This window comes from Lynx rufus, unplaced genomic scaffold (assembly GCF_022079265.1).
Source record: "Lynx rufus isolate CCGP_SWC_20201006 ecotype Redwood Valley unplaced genomic scaffold, mLynRuf1.p SCAF_7, whole genome shotgun sequence".
Taxonomy (NCBI): domain Eukaryota; kingdom Metazoa; phylum Chordata; class Mammalia; order Carnivora; family Felidae; genus Lynx; species Lynx rufus.
The window spans coordinates 66,409,628-66,430,968 of record NW_025814889.1 but is presented as its reverse complement, the minus strand read 5'-3'; the positions used below and the strand labels follow the sequence as shown (position 1 = coordinate 66,430,968).

The following is a 21,341-nucleotide window of genomic DNA, read 5'->3' as shown; positions in this document are numbered from 1 at the left end:
TTTTTGCTTTTAATTCCCTTGCCTTTGGAGACGTGTCAAGTAAGAAATTGCTGCGGCTGAGGTCAGAGAGGTTTTTTCCTGCTGTCTCCTTTAGGGTTTTGATGGTTTCCTATCTCACATTCAGGTCCTTCATCCATTTTGAGTGTATTTTTGTGAATGGTGTAAGAAAGTGGTCTAGTTTCATTCTTCTGCATGTTGCTGTCCAGTTCTCCCAGCACCATTTGTTAAAGAGACTTTTTTCCATTGGATATTCTTTCCTGCTTTGTCAAACATTAGTTGGCCATACACTGGTGGGTCTAATTCTGGAGTCTATATTCTATTCCGTTGGTCTATGTGTCTGTTTTTGTGCCAATACCATACTGTCTTGATGATGACAGCTTTGTAGTAGAGGCTAAAGTCTGGGATTGTGATGCCTCCAGCTGTGGTTTTCTTCAATATTACTTCGGCTCTTTGAGGTCTTTTGTGGTTCCATACAAATTTTAGGATTGCTTGTTCTAGTTTCGAGAAGAATGCTGGTGCAATTTTGATTGGGATTGCATTGAATGTGTAGATTGCTTTGGGTAGTATTGACATATTAACAATATTTATTCTTCCAATCCATGAGCATGGAATGTTTTTCCATTTCTTTGTATCTTCTTCAGTTTCCTTCATTAAGCTTTCTATAGTTTTCAGCATACAGATCTTTTACATCTTTGGTTAGGTTTATTCCTAGGTATTTTATGATTCTTGGTGCAATTGTGAATGGGATCGGTTTCTTTGTCTTTCTGTTGCTTCATTTATTGGTGTATAAGAATGCAGCTGATTTCTGTACATTAATTTTGTATACTGTGACTTTGCTGAATTCATGTATCAGTTCTAGTAGACTTTTGGTGGAGTCTATCGGGTTTTCCGTGTATAGTATCATGTCATCCGCAAAAAGTGAAAGCTTGACTTCATCTTTGCCAGTTTTGATGCCTTTGATTTCCTTTTGTTGTCTGATTGCTGATGCTAGAACTTCCAACACTATGTTAAACAACAGCAGTGAGAGTGGACGTCCCTGTCGTGTTCCTGATCTCAAGGGGTAAGCTCTCAGTTTTTCCCCATTGAGGATGATGTTAGCTGTGGGCTTTTCATAAATGGCTTTTATGATCTTTAAGTATGTTTCTTCTATCCTGACTTTCTTGAGGGTTTTTATTAAGAAAGGATGCTGAATTTTGTCAAATGCTTTTTCTGCATCGATTGACAGGATCCTATGGTTCTTATCTTTTCTTTTATTAATGTGATGTATCACATTGATTGATTTGTGAATGTTGAACCAGCCCTGCAGCCCAGGAGTGAATCCCACTTGATCATGGTGAATAATTCTTTTTATATGCTGTTGAATTCGATTTGCTAGTATCTTGTTGAGAATTTTTGCATCCATATTCATCAGGGATATTGGCCTGTAGTTCTCTTTTTTTGCTGGGTCTCTGGTTTGGGAATCAAAGTAATGCTGGCTTCATAAAATGAGTCTGGAAATTTTCCTTCCCTTTCTATTTCTATTATTTTTTGTTATTTTTTTTCATATATATACAGGTCTTGACCCACAAAATTGATTTCAAAATCCACTAATGGGTCATTACCTGTAATTTGAAAAACATATCCTAGCTAATTATATTAGCCTATGTGAGTAGTGTCATCTGTACTCTATTTCCTAGTTTTTTGATGTTTGTCAAATAAAGCAGTATCAAAAAATATTAGTACAAAATAAATTATAGTTGTCTCATTCTCTCTCACCCAGTACTATACAGATGACTGTCTTTTATAAAAAGATAGAAAAATGATAGGATTTCTTTTGTGCGAATTCATGCTAGTTATGATAAATGTTCTCGAGGGTTTACTAGTTAATTTTATATTTTTTACCCTGGATATCTCTACTATTAAAATTAAACTTTTAGATATACAATTTCTAGCTGCATTTCTATATACCATTTAAAACTGTAGGCTCTATACTGTCCTATTACCATTTTTCATGTATTGTCTAGCATTTTAAGAAATTCTCAAAGATAGGGATAGATGCCAGCTAACTATCAGATTCTCAGCAATAATCCATGATCTAATAATTCTTTATTATTTTTTTTAATGAGAGAAAATAAGAAACACATAAGATACGGCTTTTGAGGAATCCTCTTTTCCTTCCAATACAATCTGAAGTCTCCTGTATCTATGTCTTATTATGAAGCTACATAAGAAATGCTTTACTCCTTTATCTTTGAGAATAGGTTTAATTTTTAAACTTTTTATTAAGACAGACAATTTCTGTCTGACCCAAACTCACCATCCAAAAAATTTATCAGTTTAAAAGACAAGGTACTATTTTTTCTAAATCATGAGAAGTTCCATAGTTACAGTGTATGAGACTCCTGTTTTAAATAAAACTCAGTGAGTATTTTGTTACTTTGAAATGCATTCATCAGTTCTTCAACATGCCCATCATATAGGAGGTAAGTGTACTTAACAAATGTTTAATAACTGAATTCTGTATGTTAAGGTATTTGTCATTAAAAATACATTTTGTAAAATAAAAAGCAAATGGTTTTTTATTTGCTTGATTTTTTTCTTCTTATAAAGTGTGTTTTCTATATTGATAAAAGCTTAATTTGTGATAGTTTTCTATTAACATTTTGAAGGATTCTTATTCTTTTTAAGAATAATAATTTTAACCGTATGCTCATTTTTAGAACTTAAATCTATTTTATAAGACTATTGACTTTTTAGATAATATTGAAATAACAATATTGTGAGTTAACACCCAAAGCATCATTTTTGTGAAACTTGAAAGTTCTTTGTGATGTTCTGAGGTTATCCAACCGCTTGCTTCTAATTTCCTGTCTTACCAGTTTTCCTTTCATAGAGTTGTCTAGGGAATAACATTTCAGACAATGTAAAAATCCCACTTAACATCCATTGGTGCCCTGTGACAAGTTTAAGTTTGAACACTTTGGTTTGGTATTTAAGAACTTTTAATATCCAACTACCACCACTCATCCACTCTCATTTCCCTCCACATTCTCCCAAATGTGCTGTACTTCAGCCATAGAGAATCATTACTTCTGAGCTATGAATTGTCATTTTATGAATACCTTTATCAAAACACTCACTAATTTGATTCCACTCAATTGTTACATGTAGATTTTTTTCTCCACTGAAGACAGGAATTGTGACTTAATTATATATATGTATATATATATATATATATATATATATACACACACACACACACACATATATAAATACCATATGCTATAAATTATATTTAAATTAAATTTAATATTTATAATAATAATATAATTTATAATGTATATGTTATAAACCAACATAAAGCCCAATTCTTTGCATTTACTGATAAATCCACACCTATTTGTTTAATTGACTTTTCTGTACACCATGCATTATAACTACATTTTAATAAGCGAGTTTATAATAGAAAACTAAAGGAACTGTTAATGATAATACTTAGTCTATTTTAATGACCTATGGAAAATGTGATTGTGCTAGATACCTACTGTGTGAGGCAGGGTCCTCAGGAGAAACAGAACTAATAAGACATACAAATATAGATATATAGATAAAGAAATTTATTTTAAAGAATTGGCTCATGCAATAGTAGGCACTGACAGAAATTTGTAGGGAAAGCTGGCAGGTTGGAAACTTAGGTTGGATGATATTCTTGCAGTTTTGAGTCAGAATCCCTTTTCCTTTGGGAAAACCATTTTTGTTAAGGCCTTCAACTGATTGAATGAAGCCCATCCACATTTTTGAGATAGTCTCATTTACTTAAAGTCATCCAATTGTAGATATTAAATATATCTTCAAAGTAGCTTCACAGGAACTAGATAACTGGCTATCAGAGCCTAACCAAGTTAACATGTAAGACTATCATGCCTACCAAAACTAATGCATGACCGTTATGTACACTGAAAACAAATTTAAAATCAGAGAAATCCTTTCCATGTATGAATTTATTAATACACATAATGTCTATAACACTATGTTTAATTCTCAATAACTAGCAATAGGAGGAAGAAACATGTTAAGGAAATCATGTGTCTAGAGACATGGTTGTAATAGAGTGGAGTTTACTCATCCCCTGACTAATGTCAGTGCCCTCTTGGATGTATGGCGATTACTATTTTTACATTCCTGTTTACATCATCAAAATTTCTCTTCATCTAGAATTCTACCTCAATAACTTTAAGTTATTTGAAACATATTTTGTTGGTATTTTTTACCAGCTTATAACTTGAAAATAAACTAATATACCAATGAAAGTATCAATTATCTTTTTAGGCTATCATGAAAATTTTACTATTTTCTTCCCTTGACTTGAATAATATGCATTATTTCCTAACTACTAGTCCTCCGTTTCTTGTGCCTAACCAGTTACTAGTTTTGAGGCTGTCATATTTCAGTTTCTCTGAGGGATCTATCAATTTCTAACTACTGACTAGATTTTTGTATCTAGATATCTAGATGCAAGTAATCAACTAAAATTAATTTTCAGTTTTGAACCCCATAGTCTGTCTCAGACAATGTGCTCAATGCCATCATGTGGAATATTTGTTTTAATCTTCACAATAACTCTATGAGCTGTCAGTAGTGTTATTATTCCTATTTTATTGATGACAAAATGGATATGGAAGAGTGGCCATTTGAGGTGGAGCTAAAATTCCTAACAGAATAATCTTATCCCAGATAACTGTTATGAGGCCTTGCATAAACTTAAGCCCTTTTAGCTGTGCTCCAAAGATAAAGGCACATAAAAGAAAGTGCAACAAAACTACATATGGTTGTGGACACAGTCTGTCACTTCATCACACTGCCAAAAATACAACTTTGTAACATAAAAATTACTGTTACTTTGTATTGAAATATTTACATATTAAGATTTAACTAGTAAGATTTAATTAGTATTAAAATTTAATTCATTGCATATATCAAAAGTAAACTACCTAGATAAAACATTCTTGAGTCAGTTTCTTATCTTGTTGCCCTCTTTATTCCTATGAACCAATAGTAAGCTGAAAGAATATCCCACAAATCTGAACCAACCACTTATGCACTTTTATAAACATGATCCCAGAAAGTTGCCTGACAAAAGACTCCAGGGGAATGCGTTTGAATTCCAAACCCCTGACAAAGTTAACCTCTCTCTCAGATTTATCACAGTAATATTAAAATATAAATTATGGATTGCCTATATATGAAAAAAGACATTTAGCAGGCTTTTAATAATAAAAGTTTTAATTATGCAATTTACAGAAGGATTCATCATCAGTTTCCTTTAAGCAGCAAGCTTCTTAAATACCTTTAAAATATAATTTGAATCTGCAAGAGTATATATCAGGGTTACCTTCTGGAAGATAGATTGAGATGTGATCAGCCTCTACTTTCTACTTAGCACATTTCTGTAGCATTTCAATTATTTTATCACAAATTATAATATTTTAAAGTGGGCTAAATTAGAAGAAATGGTAGCACAAAATATGATTTTGTTTGAAACTTAGCTTTACTTGCAAAGTGCAACAATATGTCAATGCATACGGCAAATGCCATAGAAATCATGGCAAGTTTTAAAAGATTAATTTATGGTGCTTTTGGTGATAAAGACTAAAATAGATTGAATAGTTCTTATGTAAAATGAAATTTATTTTCAAATTAGTGCATCTGGCAGTAGTGAGAGCCACACAATAAGCTCATATATCTTTCTACACATTCGAAGTTAAGAAATATAAAACATTAATAAAAGCACATGTTTATTATAAAGTAAAATGCAGAATCCCTATGAAGTTTTAAGATAAACAACAAAGAGAAATTCCAGGTTTACTATATCTGCTTCAGGTTCTATTCCTAACTCTTCTGGTGGTATGAATACATTCTCTCCTTCTCTTAGGTAAATAGTTTCTAGTGAATCAAAAGAAAACCAAAATGAAAATATATTAAACTCAGCAATGAAAAGACATGGAGTGGCTGGATGGATAAAAAACAAGTCCCAACTATATGCTGTCTACAAGAAACTCAACTTAGATCTAAGGACATACATAGGCCAAAAATGAAGGGATGAAAAAAGATACTCCATGCACATGGTAACCGAAAGAGAGCAGGGAGGGTGGCTATACCTCTATCTGAGAAAATAGACTTTAAGTCAAAAACTGGCACAAGAGGCAAAGAAGGTTATTACATAATAAAAGGGTCAGTTTATGTGATATGTTGATTGATATACACAGGTATCCTCCAGTTTTCAAAAGTTCACATTACACCACTTCACTTTTACGAAAGACCTATATTAGGATCTGTTTCCACTAACCAAAGAAATCCAGAGATTTTTGCTTTTATGAAATAGATTGCAGTGTTTGTTTTACTGCAAGCGGTCATAGAGGCAGCGTGCATCACGAGCATGAGAGTGATGCCACCAGGCCCCTTCCCTGGGAACTACACTCAGCATCTCATCATCAAGGTGCCTTAGCTTTGAACCATGTCTGTGAGCATCTGTGCTTTATCTCCACTTATTCTGTGCATCTGTTAGCAAGATGTGTCCTAAGGTGTCAGAAAATCTAAGATAGACTATTGTTTAGGTCTGGGAATGAACACTCAAAAAGTTCCATATAAGCTAATGGTAGTTGCTTTTTTTTTTCTACTTTATACCATTTCTGCTTATAGAAGATTTCATAGGAAAGCTCTACTTTCTGATAGTGGGAGAAACGTTCATATTCATGAAGTATTATTCAGCCTTAAAAAAGGAGAGCCTACCATTTGCAACAACATGGATGAACCTGCATAATGTTATGCTAGGTGAAATAAGCAAGACTTAGGAAGAAAAATGCATGATCAGTGAAAATCACTGCATGATCTCATTTATATGTGGAATTTTAAAAAAGTTTAATACATAGAAGCAGAAAGTAGAATGGTGGCTAGTAGTAGAGGGGAGGTAGGGAAAATAGAGATATTGGTCAAAGGATCCGGAGTTGCATTATGTAGGATGAATAAGTCTAGAGATCTAATATGTTGCATGATGACTACAGTGAAATACTGTATTGAATACTGGAAATTTGCTAAAATAGTAAATATGGGAACTATGTGAGGAGATGATATGTTAATTAGCATGATTGTAATAATCATTTTACTCTCTATATATCAAACCATCATGTTATAGATCTTAAATAAAATATTTATCTTAAAATGAAATTTTTCTTAAGAAGTATCAACAGGAAGATATAATCATTATAAATACATATGCACCCAATATCAAAGCACCTAAGCAAAAAATTGACATGTATGAAGGGACAAATAGACTCTAATACAATAATATTAGAAGACTTCAGTACCCCACTTTTAATAATGAATATATCATCCAGATAGATGATCAATAAGGAAACTGCAAACTTGAGCACCTCTCTGGACCAAATGGACCTAACAGATATATACAGAATATTCCACTCAGTAGCTCCAGAATACATATTCTTTTCAAGCACGCATGGCACATTCTCTAGGATAGATTATAGGACACAAGGCAAGTCTTAATAAATTTAAGAAGATTGAAATAATTCCAAGTCTCCTTTGCAAACACAGTAGAAAAAAAAAAAGAAATCAGAAAGATTCATTAATGAATAGAAATCAACATACTCTCAAATGTCCACTGAGTCAAAAAAAAAATACAAAAGGAATTGGGGAATATCTAGAGATAAATGAAAGAACAATATACCAAAACTTACGGAATATTGTAAAGGCATTATTAAGAGGAAAGTTTATAGCAATAAACATTGCATGTTAATGAAGAAGAAAAATCTTAAAGGATCTAACTTTACACCAAAAGGAACTAAAAGAAGAAGAAAAAGTACAGGTTAGCAGAAGGAAAGAAATAATAATAATAATTAGAGCAGAAATAAATGAAATAGAGAATAGAAAAACAATAGAAAAAATTGACAAAACTAAGAGTTGGTTTTTTGAAAAGGTAAACAAAACTGACCAACCCTTAGACTAAGAAAGGAAAGAGACAAGACTCAAAAAATGAAAGAGAAAACATTACAACTGATTTCACAGGAATAAAAAATATCATAAGGGATTATTATAAACAATTGTACTTTAACAAATTGGACAACCTAGAAGAAATGGATAAATTCCTAGAAGTATATGATGTACCAAGAATACATCAAGAGAAATAGAAAGGATGTACATACCAATAACAAGGAGAATGAATCAGTTATCAAAAATCTCCCAACAAAGAAAAGGCTCAGGGCCAAGTGGCTACAAGGCATATCTTACCAATGATTTAAAGAAGAAGAATTAATACCAATTCTTCTTAAACTGTTACAAAAAAAATAGAAGAGCAAATACTTCCAAGTTCATTTTATGAAGCCAGCATTACCCTGATAATAAAGTCAGACAAAGGCACCACAAGAAAACTACAAACTAACATCCTTGATAAACATGGATGTCAAAATCTTCAACAGATTATTAGCAAACTGAATACAAGAGCACATTCAACGAATTATAACCACGACCAAGTAGGATGCATTTCTAGCATGCAAAGATGGTTTGACATATGCAAATCAATAAATATGATACAACACATTAACAGAATGAGGGACCAAAATCTCATGACCATTTCAAAAGATAGAGAAAAAACATTGATAGAATTCAACAGTCTTTCCTGATAAGAACTATCAACAAATTAGGTACAGAAGGAATTTACCTCAACACAATAAAGGTCACAGCTAACATCATACTTAATTATTAAAAAAAAAAACACAAAAACTAAAAGCTTTCCTCTAAAATATAGAACAAAGCAAGGATGCCCATTCTTCCACGTCTATTCAACATGTCTCTGGAAGTCTTAGCCAGAGCAATTGGACAAGAAAAATAAGTAAAAGTCATCCAAATTATAAAGGAAAAATAAAACTACCTCTGTTTACAGATGACGTGATCTTACATGTAGAAAACCCTAAAGACTGAAGGAAGTAAAACGAAGCAAAATAAAACAAAGCAAAACAAAAAGAAAACCCATTTACTGATGAACTCAGTAAAGTTGCAGGATACATAATCAACCTGTAAAAAAGTTGCATTTCTAAACAAATAACAAACTATCTGAAAAGGAAATTAAGAAAATAATCCCATTTATAAAAGCACCAAAAAAGTAAAATAAAATACTTAGGCATAAACTGAAGGAAGTGAAAGGCTTTTATAGTGAAAACTATGAAACATCAATGAAAAAATTAAAGCAGACACAGTTAGATGGAAAGACATGCCATATTTATGGATTAGAAAAATTAATATTGTGTAAATGTCCATACTACCCAAAGTGTTCTACAGATTCCGTGCAATCCCTACCCAAATCTTAATGATATTCCTTGCAGAAATAAAGAAAAAAAAACAATCCTAAAATATATGTGAAACCACAAAGGACCTTGAATAACTGAAGCAATCTTGAGAAAGAACAAAGCTGGAGGCAAGCATCACAGTCTGATTTTAAAACATATTCCAAAGGTGCAATAATTAAAACAGCAAGGTACTGATATAAAAAAAATAAGCGTCTATACCAATAGAAGAGAATAGAGATGCCCAGACAAAAACCTGCAGGTTTTTGCCAAAAGTGCCAAGAATACAAAATGAGGAAAGAATTCTCTCTTCAATAATTGGTGTTGGGAAAACTGGATATACACAAGAAAAAGAATGAAATTGGATCCTTTTACTACCACTCACACAAATTAACTGAAAATTGAACGTAAGACATGAAACTATAAAACTCTTAGAATAAAAGAGAAAACCTTGACATTGGTCTTGGCAATGATTTCTTTGTCTTGGCAATGATTTCTTGGGTATGACACCAAAAGCACAAGCAGCAAAAGTAAAAATAGACAAGTGGGACTACATCAAAGTAAAAAGTTTCTACACAGCAAAAGAAACCATCAACATAATGAAAAGACAACCTACAGAGTGTGAGAAAAATATTTGCAACTTATATATTTGATAACGGGTTCATTTCCAAAATATATAGGGAACTCATACAACTTAATAGCAAAAATACAACTAATCTGATTTTAGAAATGGGCAAAGGACTGGCACCGACATTTCTTCAAAGAAGGCACACAAATGGCCAATAGGTATATACAAAATGCTCAACGTTTCTAATCATCAGGGAAATGCAAATCAAAACTACAGTGAGCTATCATTACTTTACACTTGTTAGCATGGCTATTATCAAAAAGTCAAAAAGATAGTAAGTGTTGGCAAAGATGTGAAGAAATTGGAACCCTTGTGCATGGTTGGTGGGAATCTTAAATTAGTGCAGCTGCTATGAAAAACCAACATAGAGATTTCTCAAAAAATATAGAGCTACCAGAAATCCCACTTCTGAGTATACATCCAAAAAAACTGAAATCAGGATCTCGAAGAAGTGTCTGTAGCATTATTCACAACTGCCAAGATATGTCAATGGGCAACAATGCGATATTGTGCACTTAAATTTTTGTTAAAAGGGTAGATTTTGTATTAATATTTTTTTTACCATGTGCACACACACAAAGGGGACACAGGAAAATTTAAGAAGTGGTATACTTAGTACTGTGATTGTTTTGATGGTAACATGAATTTATGAATATGTCCAAACTCATCAAGTTATATATCTTAATTCTGTGCAGTTTTTTTGTATACCAATTATACCTCAATAAAGCTGGGGGAAAAACTATACTAACAACTGAGACTTTATGGGTGATCAGAAATGTTGGAAGAGAAATAAAAAGTAAATACCAAAAAAAAATTCAGACAGTTAAGCCACTTGAAATAATATTTATAGAAATGCATAATATTTTACTTTCTGTATTGTTTCTGAATCTGGTAAAAATTTGCCATTTTAAGAGCATCATTTGGTAAGAAGAGCAGAAAAGCTACATTATTGTACTCAGAAGCTATTTATAGTCTTCCATTAATCTCATGAAATATAAAACCCTGTTTCTGAAACATAGTAAGAAATGCTTTTTAAAAATAATGGGTATTGGGGCACCTGCATGGCTCACTAGGTTAAGGGTCTGACTTTGGCTCAGGTCATCATCTCACAGTCCATGGATTAGCCCCACGTGGGGCTCTGTGCTGACAGCTCAGAACCTGGAGCCTGCTTCAGATTCTGTGTCTCCCTCTCTAATTGCCCCTCCCCTGCTCATATTCTCTTTCTCTCTCTCTCTCTCTCTCTCTCTCTCTCTCTCTCTCAAAAATAAATAAACATTAAAAATTTAAAAGAATAATGGGTATTTAAAAATTAAAAATGAATACGTGACAGAGATTACCTGACTTCTTTTAGTAAGAAAAAAAGCTAAGCATTAAATAGAATAGTCTCAGATCTGGTTTCGACTGTTTTTCATTGATTGTGTAACCATCAAACTTATAAATTCCTTAATGGAGAAGATCATTTGTTCAATATTGTGGGAAAAATTTTGACTATACATTGTGGAACCAGTTCAATGCTATTTTTATAGGGTGTGAACATGACACTGTATTCTCTTGATCAGTCTATGAAATTACCATTTTGTTAGCTGCATGAGCAATTATGAGTTTCTCTAGTCTACGGAAAAGTTGTAAATATTTTTCTTGTCCATATCGTTGTTAATTCTGCTCTCCAAGAAATAAGTTTTGCCCTGACATATGTGATTCATCTGTCCCTGATCTGCTCAAATTTGATTCCTTTGGGTACTTCAGGTTATGAAGGAATTTTATTGGTAAAAAGTAGATGTTTTCTTGAACCCAGTTTCTCTGTGATACTATCCTTCTGTGATTCTATGATACATAAATATTCAATGAGTTTTACAGAAGTCAACCAAAGTCTTCTCATTTACTGTTTATCTCCTAAGAGTACCATAATGCTTGCTTGTTACTAGATATGACCTGCATACTAGTTATATTCTAAAAATCATAAAAGTTATTCTTGTTGAGGGGCACCTGGGTGGCTTAGTCGGTTGAACGTCCAACTCTTGATTTCCACTCAGGTCAGGATTTCACAGTTGGTGAGTTCGGGCCCCATGTCAGGCTCTGCACTGCAGTACAGAGCCTGCTCTGCAGTACAGAGCCTGCTTGGAATATTCTCTCTCTCTCTCTCTCTCTCTCTCTCTCTCAATAAGTAAATTAACTTAAAAAAAATAAAAGCATTGTCTTAAATAAAAAAGGTATTCTTGTTGAGAATATAATCTAGATACCCAAAAAGTAGAACACAATGGAAAAAAGAGGTATAATAAAACATAACATGCATAAAATTCACCTCTAAATTACTGAGTATTACTTGGTGAGAACTCTGATAAACTTCAAGAACTACTCATTTTTATGAGTAGTTCTCATAATACTCATTTTTTAAAAAAATTTTAATGTTTATTTATTTATTTAAAAAAATTTTAATGTTTATTTATTTATTTTGAGAGAGAGACAGAGTGTGAGCGGAGGAGGGACAGAGAAAGACACAGAATCCAAAGCAGGCTCCAGCCCTGAGGTGCCAGCACACAGCCCAACACAGGGGTTGAACCCACAAACTGTGAGATCATGACCTAAGTAGAAGTCAGACATTTAACTGACTGAGCCATCCAGGCGCCCCTAGAATATATTCTTAATACATACCTAATTTTTGTCTTTGTTTGGTATTCTTTTCCCCATCTTTCATCAATTTAACATATATTAAGAACTTGAATTATGGGGCCACCTGGGTGGCTCAGTCCATTAAGCATCTGACTTCCACTCAGGTCATGATCTTGTGGTTCACGAGTTCAAGCCCCATGTTGGGCTCTGTGCTGACAGCTCAGAGCCTGGAGCCTGCTTCAAATTCTGTGTCTCCCTCCCTCTCTGCCCTTGTCCCTTTCATGCTCTCTCTCTCTCTCTCTCTCTCTCTCTCTCAAAAATAAATAAACATTAAAAAAATTAAAAAGAAAAACTTGAACTATGGATGTGTCAAAAAGCATTTCTTCTGTTGCATTTCTTAGGTGAAATTCACATAACATAAAAGTAACTTTTGAAGTTTACAGTTAGATGATATTCAGCACATTCACTATGTTGTATAATCATTACCTGTGTCTAGTCCAAAACAAAAAGCATTTATGATTATTGTCTTTATAATAATCATACCATTTATAAAACTGTATTATATATTGGGTAGCATGCATGCGGTTTCTGTATTAACAATACAGAGGTGTGTAATCTTGATTTTAAAGGTAAAGAAATAAAGTTTAGATAGATCAAGTAATTTACTGAAGATTATACACATAATATGTTGCTTAGCCAGGGTATCTGTTTCTGAAAGCTATATCCATTCCTTTGTGCTAAACATACCCTCATCCATCTCACCTTTTATTAGTGAGTGAATTTCCAAGGCAGGCAGGCTTTTCTGTGTGCTGGCATGAAGTAATGTTGCTGTGTTCTAGCGTGCTATTTCAGAAAAATGTATTGAGAGCTTGCATGATATAGATTCCTAATGCAAGTTTAAATATTTTCTTGAGATTAAAGGTTTGTTGACTATCACGATTATATTTAGCAACCATCACATACAAAGGAGCTGTTTTATTTTCTGTGGTATTCTTTATCTTTTTATTACTCTAGGTATGCTTCTTCCGTAAAAGATGGTTCCCAGTATTTTGTGCTCCTGATTGTGACAGATGGTGTTATCTCGGATATGGCTCAAACCAAGGAGTCCATAGTCAATGTGAGTAGGGATCGTTCAGTCTTGTGCTGGCTAAGTGACAGCAGGGTGCTTTCAACCTATGTTGAAAGAGTTAATGTTAGTTGACTTAATAGTGAAACAAAATGCTCATGCTTTTGCAACTGATTGCATTCTTAACCTTATCCAGAAAACTCAAATGTACATGTACCGTTAGTTCATAAAGACTAACCTAAGCAGTATGGATAACTGTGTTATAACAAAATTATTTTCCTCCCAGAATAAAAAAAAAAAAATAAGATGATACCATCACCTTCATGTGCATGAGTGTGCTTACCTCTACTAGTTGGATGTACTTGTACACAATCTTACAATTTGTACAAAGTATTTCTTAAAATTTACATTTCAATTATAGGAGCACTGTACTGACATTCTTATTTCTATATAACTGGAAGGGACTGGACTTTATTCAAAAACCATCCTTGTATAATTCCTAATTATTTATTTTTATGATTATTTGCCTTTTTATTAGATTATAATCTATAAAATCTATATTTATAGACTATTTTTTTGAGATATGGCATGAATTGGGGAAGAACAGAGAGAGAGAGAGAGAGAGAGAATCCAAAGCAGGCTCCACACTGTCAGAGCAAAGCCCAATGTAGGGTTGAACCCATGAACCGTGAAATCATGACCTGAGCTGAAGCTGGACGCTCAACTGACTGAGCTGCCCACATGCTCCTAGACTATATTCTATAGAATTATATCTTACTCACCTTTCCATGTCCAAGTTTAGACATATTTGGCACAAAGTTGACATTTAGTGAAAATGGGTTTCATGAGTGCTTTGCATATCATAGCTCATAATTATTAATAACATAGGGAACATATAATTAGCTGTTTGGTGGAGGATCATATGGGGGGAAAATTATAGACATTTACTGAAAAAAACATACATAAACAGCAGTTGAAGTAAGGCTTACACATTTATTTGTTATTTTTTAACTAGAATTACTTGGGTTGAATTCACCTTGATTTCCTTTATGTTCTGGTCAGTGGCATTCGTGTGCACTTGAAAATAGGAATTTAATAATTTGGGCTTAAACTAATAAGACATGATGTATTGAGGACCAGTTATTCATAATTTGATGATCTTCATGCTGAAGATGTGGTTGGTACAGTGTTCCTTTTCTCTATTGCTGGATCTCACATTCTGACCATTAAATTCTTTAAAATGATTACATTGTTTAAGTGATACATATGATGGGAAAATATGCAAATATTTTTGAATCAAATATTCAATATCACTCACAATCCCATGGATATTTAATACATAAATTAATCATTCTAATACTAACTTTCTGTAATTATCATCTGTATTCACTCATTTACAATGAAAATTGCTTTCCCTAACTTTGGGTATAAGTGGGATAGAGTAGGGTACTATTCTTTCACAAATATAGTACCATTTTTCCCTTACAGCAACTAAAAGATTTTTTATGGGAGAGAAAACATGAATAAAATGCCCAGAGATACCCTCAGTCAAGAAGATGTTGGCTGAGAATAGCAAGTGAAAGCAGATGTGCAATACTTTTTATTTTTCATATTGTCCAAGGCTGGTCATTCCCAGAGAATGTCCCACTGAATAAGTGTATGTACAGTTAGTTCAAAAAGAATGAGTAGAATCAAGCATATGATTGTGATGTGTTCAAACCTATTTTAGTGAACATCTGAAAAAAATATCAAAACAGGATATTATTTTCTTAAATTATAATTCTTTTCTTAAGAAGTCAACTTCTTAATTGTAAACCAATTGTGTATTCTCTTTGAAGGCTTCAAAACTTCCAATGTCAATAATTATAGTGGGTGTTGGACCAGCAGAATTTGATGGTGAGTAATAAAATTTCAATAGTATTCCTTGGGAGTTTATTTACTGATTCATCATGCTGTAAGGTTTCTGTTACTCTTTTTTGTATATAAGAATGTGAATATGAATGTGGATCTGTATATAATATCCATGTACATAGAGATGTAAATGTAGATATCTCACGATGAAGTCTATTCAGTTGAGCAAATGAAGAGATTGTCTTCTGACTAAGCCTTATCTCTCCAGTATCGATTAATTCAACATGTAGGTTTCTACTCCATTAGATATGGTTTGTACCCCAAAATAATATTTTTTATGAGTGACAGAGTGATAAGTGGAGTTGTTGTTCCCAAGGCAAAACACACTCTGGGTTCACTAAAAACCTTTAAGGATGAGCACTAAATTAATAAACCATTAGATTGTGAAGAGAGATGTTAACACAAGCATAATATGCTACTATAATGGATTTTCAGACACTAGCTAGTTGATAGACATTAGCTTTATAAATATATAAGTTCTGCATTATGAAAGAGCAAAGTAAAATGAAAATGGAACTGAACATCTGAGATTTAATGACACTTCATAAAATTATGCTAAATTGAGTTACTGGGTAGTTCTCTGTTTGGGCTCAGACCTTGCTCAAATGCCAATGAAGTGACTGGTGTTTTTGTAACTAGTCATCTGGGTAAACTTCTTTAAGGATAATTTGTTCCCAGTCATCTGGTGAATTCCTTTCAAAGACAACTATGCTAGATGGCAACTGCATGATCACATGGCATTCACCTGGTTCAGGTGTTTTTACTTTAACAATGACTTTATTTAGCTTGGGGCTTTGGAAATGAGAATAATTTTAGAATATTTAGAACAAGCTTTAGTACATTACAGGTTAATTTAAGCACATAGGTGGCTGATTATACTATCATCATTGCTGGGATGATTCTCCTTTAACCACCAGAGCCGCCTCCATAAGGATAGTATAGATCTATCCATCTCAGGTAAAGCACCACAGGCAAAGTTGTTATATTGCTGACCCTGGAAATCCTTTCTTTCGATTCCATGGTTGGTTGGTCATGCTTTGCTTCATTATAATCTTCCAGTGTCTAAAGCAAAAGTCATTTAGCTCTGACTGCTGCTGCTTCTGCTAATATTTTCTCTGTCTTTGAATATTCACATCTGTTTGCATTGTATGTCAGGCATGAATTTGAGACAACCTCTCTGCAGTCAGGAAAGCTAAGGGACATCTTTCTTGTTAATGCTTTGTGTACTTGATCATCTGCATTAATCAGTGATTGACTGTGATTCACAAACTTCACTAAATGCTAGGGTAAAATAACTCATGCCTTCTTTGGTTACTAATTTGCATTTGCCTTAAGGATGCACCTCTCACTAGGTGCATCCCAGGTCTCCCCAACTCCTGTGGAAGTCTGAGGTTAGGTGTATGACCTAACCTCATTCACTTGTTCCTCAAGAGCCTGCACACATCATGTGTGAATACAGAGCCACTGACCCTTCCTGGCATGTATTTCTGGTCATATATTTCTTTTCAGAGCAGCAGGCACAGTTATTTGGGTACTCCCTCATCCAACTGCCACGGCTATTTATTTTCTTCATTTCTTTTGTTCTCAATGAATTATTTATTAAGGTTGGAGGCATGATAATTCATCATTTTCCTCTCTGACTTCCCAAACTGAATAAAAATATGTAGGAATCCCTCAGACGAAGACCACAATATAAGCGTTATTACTAATAATGCAGAACTGAAGAATTTGGGTTAACCTCTGCACAAAATCAGACTTGTCACTATTTTCCTCCCAAGATTAAATGACCTCAGCCTTATCTCCAGGCCTCCTCTGTGCAAGGGTAGAGCCTGGTCTATTAAGCACACCACAGGGAAAAAATACATCCAAAGCGAGGATAGCCTGTTTCTAACCAGAGAGATTTCAAAGTCAGTCCCTTCTCATTTTAGTAATCCCATAAATCAATTATTCCTCTTTCCATGTAGAAAAAAGAGTGAAGACTATAGGCAAAGAGGGAAATTGCCTTCCCAGTAGAATTGCTTCCTGGATATTAGAATGATACTTTCCTCTGGCAAACATGGGGACAGGGAATTAGGTCCTGTGACAACTGACTTGTGCTTTCACCATGACCGAAGTTTCAATAGGATGGGAAAACTTCCAGACCAGTACTAGAAAAGTAGACTATTCCTCTAGGAGACACAAGTGCTTTTCTAAAGTATTTTTCTTTCTCTACTCTCAAAATACCTCTCTTCTCTCCATGGCTAACAAGAAAAGGACAGAATACTCATGTTTCACATAGAAAATCTTTGACTTCCATTCAGATTGTGCTGTCCTGTCAAGAAGAGCCTTTCTCTCAGCACTTCCAAATCTGCTGTAGAGTAAGTTTAAATATTACACATAGAAACTGACATAAGGAAAGACTGAGATAAAACCTGCACAATCTGAATCTTAATCTTGCACATTTTATCAGTTAACTACCTAAATCCAACATCCAAACACTTTTGACAAGAAAGACATTATTTGCATGGGCAAGAAAGGTAGTATCTTGCCATCCATTCTTTGAAGTTAGATGAATTGGGAATAACCTATTAGATTAATGAGTATTCAAATTTCTCATTTCTGTATTTTTTTTTAAGATTTTTTTTTTATTTTTGGGACAGAGAGAGACAGAGCATGAACGGGGGAGGGGCAGAGAGAGAGGGAGACACAGAATCGGAAACAGGCTCGAGGCTCCGAGCCATCAGCCCAGAGCCTGACGCGGGGCTCGAACTCACGGACCGCGAGATCGTGACCTGGCTGAAGTCGGACGCTTAACCGACTGCGCCACCCAGGCGCCCCTCATTTCTGTATTTTTAATGAGAACAATTTAAAACTTTCTGTGTAGCTTTTCCCCCAATGCATTGTAACTCCACCATAAAGCATCGTCATTGAGAAGAAAGATTTCTCAAGGCAGGATTTCTTTATCCTTAAAAGGCAAAAAGTCAAATTAAAGCAGCATCGGGCTACCTGCTTGATCAGATTTAGTAGAATGGGAGAAGTAGAATGGGTTCTACTTTCATTGTGTCTTGCACAGCTAGAAAGAAGTACATCTCTGTCTCTTATAGACCTTTTTTCTAAGAAGTACTTGTGGGGCTTACCATCTCAGGCTCCTTGTGGACCAGATGCAAATCTAGAGGGTGAATGGTACCCTTCCACCACTTTCATGCCCTGTCTTTTCTCCTTGCTCTCAAAAAGATAGCCTCCATTTCTTGCAACAGCAGCTTTTTAATTCAAAGGATGTGCTGAAAAGTGGGAGTTATTTTATAGGATCATGTTCTCCTATGTTATTATTATCTGGATGACTGTCCATTTCCTTAATTGGAATGAAACACAAAGACTGATGGAGATCATAAGGGACCATGGACAATGACATCCAGATTATCACTGAACTCTTGTTTCCCAGTAGAGAGTAAAGGAGAACTTCCTGCAATTGCTAGGTTGTCACCATCATTGAACATTTATGTCTCAGAAGTCACATGAAAATTTTGAAACAAAACGAAACCGAAACAAAGGAATTAACATTGAAAGTGTTTGAGCATCAGGACATTCTTATTTACATCCCTAATAAGTATGGAAGAAAGATAGATCTTTTGTATGGTAATTTATTATTATTATTAGTAGTAGTAGTAGTAGCAGTAGTAGTAGTATTTTAATCCCAGTATAGTTAACATACAGTGTAATATTAGTTTCTGATCTACAATAAGTGATTTAACACTTCCATACATCACTCAAGTGTTCATCACAACAGGTGCAGTCCTTAATCCCCATCACCTATTTCACCCATCCCTCCACCCACCTCCCATTTGGTAACCATTAGCTTGTTCTCTATTATAAAGAATCTGTTTCTTGCTTTGTCTCTCTTATTTTTTCCCTTTGCTCATATGTTTTATAGGTATTTTGTATTTTAATTAAGTTAATTATAGTATACACATTTTACTAAATTATGACATGTATTGTATATCTAATCAAATTATAGAGTGGTAGCTCTCTATCAATTATGTGCAGTAACAATGTTTCAGCCCAGATAGTGACTCATGAACATGTATATAAAAGTAAAATTTAAAACAGTGTTTTTAACCCAGATGCATTATCCAAACACTGAAGAAAATAATGAAAAGGTTCTGGCTGAGCTGTAGTTTTTGGAGGGTGAAGAGGCAAACAAATTGCAAGTGGTCACTGGAGTCTGGTAAATGTCATGTGTATACGAAATGAATTATCAGTAATAGAATTATACTTTTAAACACAAATTAGCATTCCTCATGTAATTAATTATTTAGAGAATTCTCACTGAAAACTTAATAAACTCTGGAAAATGTTCTTAATTGCAGCATTACTTTACTTTATTACCAGCTGTTCTATTATATCACAGCATTTACAAATACCAGCTGAGCTGATCTATGTAATGTTGAAATTATTTCTTAACTAACAAAAAAATCATACTTCAGAATAATCACACTTTATTCAATCAATATAAGGTAGAGCAAATGCCTCTTTGTTTAAAAATCCATTAATAAGGTAGAAATTGGGCAATATATTGGATATACAGTTTTGTAGTTTCTTTTTTTAAATTTAAATCCAAGTTAGTTAACATACAGTGGATTTGTTGTGGTTTCAATGGGAATAGAGTTCAAATTGTTCCTGGTAATTCTGTGATTACTGTCAAGTTTCTTAAATTAGAAAGAAGACAAAAGTTGAATGGATTAGCATCACTTGCCCAATGAGTCATGTCAGCATATAACCCAGAATTGAGAACCTCTAGGATGGGGAGATATATCTATACTACACTGGCTCTTCCATTTTGCAAGGGTCACATGAGGTCTTGGCTAGCTTCCTTCATTTGTAACATTTGCGCTCAGTCAAGTTCTGTGGTAGAAATGACTGAGGAGATGGGATCCACAAGCCTTCTGCCCTGACATAGGATGCGTTGCTACTTCATACATCTTGATTTCCTATCACCTGTGTTGTTTTAGTACATGACTGAAATGCGCTGGATAAATGGTCTTATTTTATTTTCAAGCCATGGTTGAATTGGATGGAGATGATGTAAGAGTTTCCTCCAGAGGAAAATATGCTGAGAGGGATATTGTACAGGTAAGAAATTTAATGGAAATTACTCATTTTGTTCATTGTGAGGATCCTGTCAGCTCTGATTTGTAAATAAACAACTTACATTGAAAGCAGGACTGTCAGTTTCTGTTTAATTTAGTTGATTGATTCTCTATGAGATGCGTGGCAAGTAGGGCCTAGAATAAGTACCTAGTGATTTTTTTCTTCTATTTCAAGTTCGCCATATATAAGATAGAAATGTTAATAAGTGTCTTTTCCTACTTTAATATTACCAGAAAATATCATAGAGGTCGTTGGTAAAATTAGAGGCCAGAAACATAACAGACTTTTTAATGATGCTTATCCATTATGTACTCCTCAATAAAGACTAAGTATATTTTAAGACAGCTGATTATATTTCAATGTAAATAAATTTAGTGGAAGCAAACCAAAACTATAGATATTTACATAGTCTACCTAGATTATGGTTAGAAAAGTGGAGAAATAGATTTTAAGATTCTATGTAATATAGAATTATATATAAAAATATAAATAATATATAATTTAAGTGTAATTATATATAGATGTTATATAATAATATATGATATACAATAACATAACAACCTATGTAGTATATATCATTTACACTTGTTATAATCAAGAAAAATATGTAACTAAAGCCTACTATTCTAGGAGTGAATAGAAGGGAAAAATCTGCAACCAATCATTA

The 21,341-nt window shown here is 33.7% G+C and overlaps 1 protein-coding gene across 1 annotated transcript in view; it reads left to right on the top strand.

Annotated features, from left to right (window-relative positions):
* Positions 1-21,341, top strand: part of CPNE8 (copine 8) — a 232,642-nt gene that overhangs the window by 195,357 nt on the left and 15,944 nt on the right. Inside the window, exons 17-19 of the mRNA XM_047065738.1 lie at positions 13,585-13,687; positions 15,475-15,532; positions 20,583-20,656. Coding sequence (XP_046921694.1) covers positions 13,585-13,687; positions 15,475-15,532; positions 20,583-20,656 — 235 coding nt within the window. The remainder of the gene's footprint in view (positions 1-13,584; positions 13,688-15,474; positions 15,533-20,582; positions 20,657-21,341) is intronic.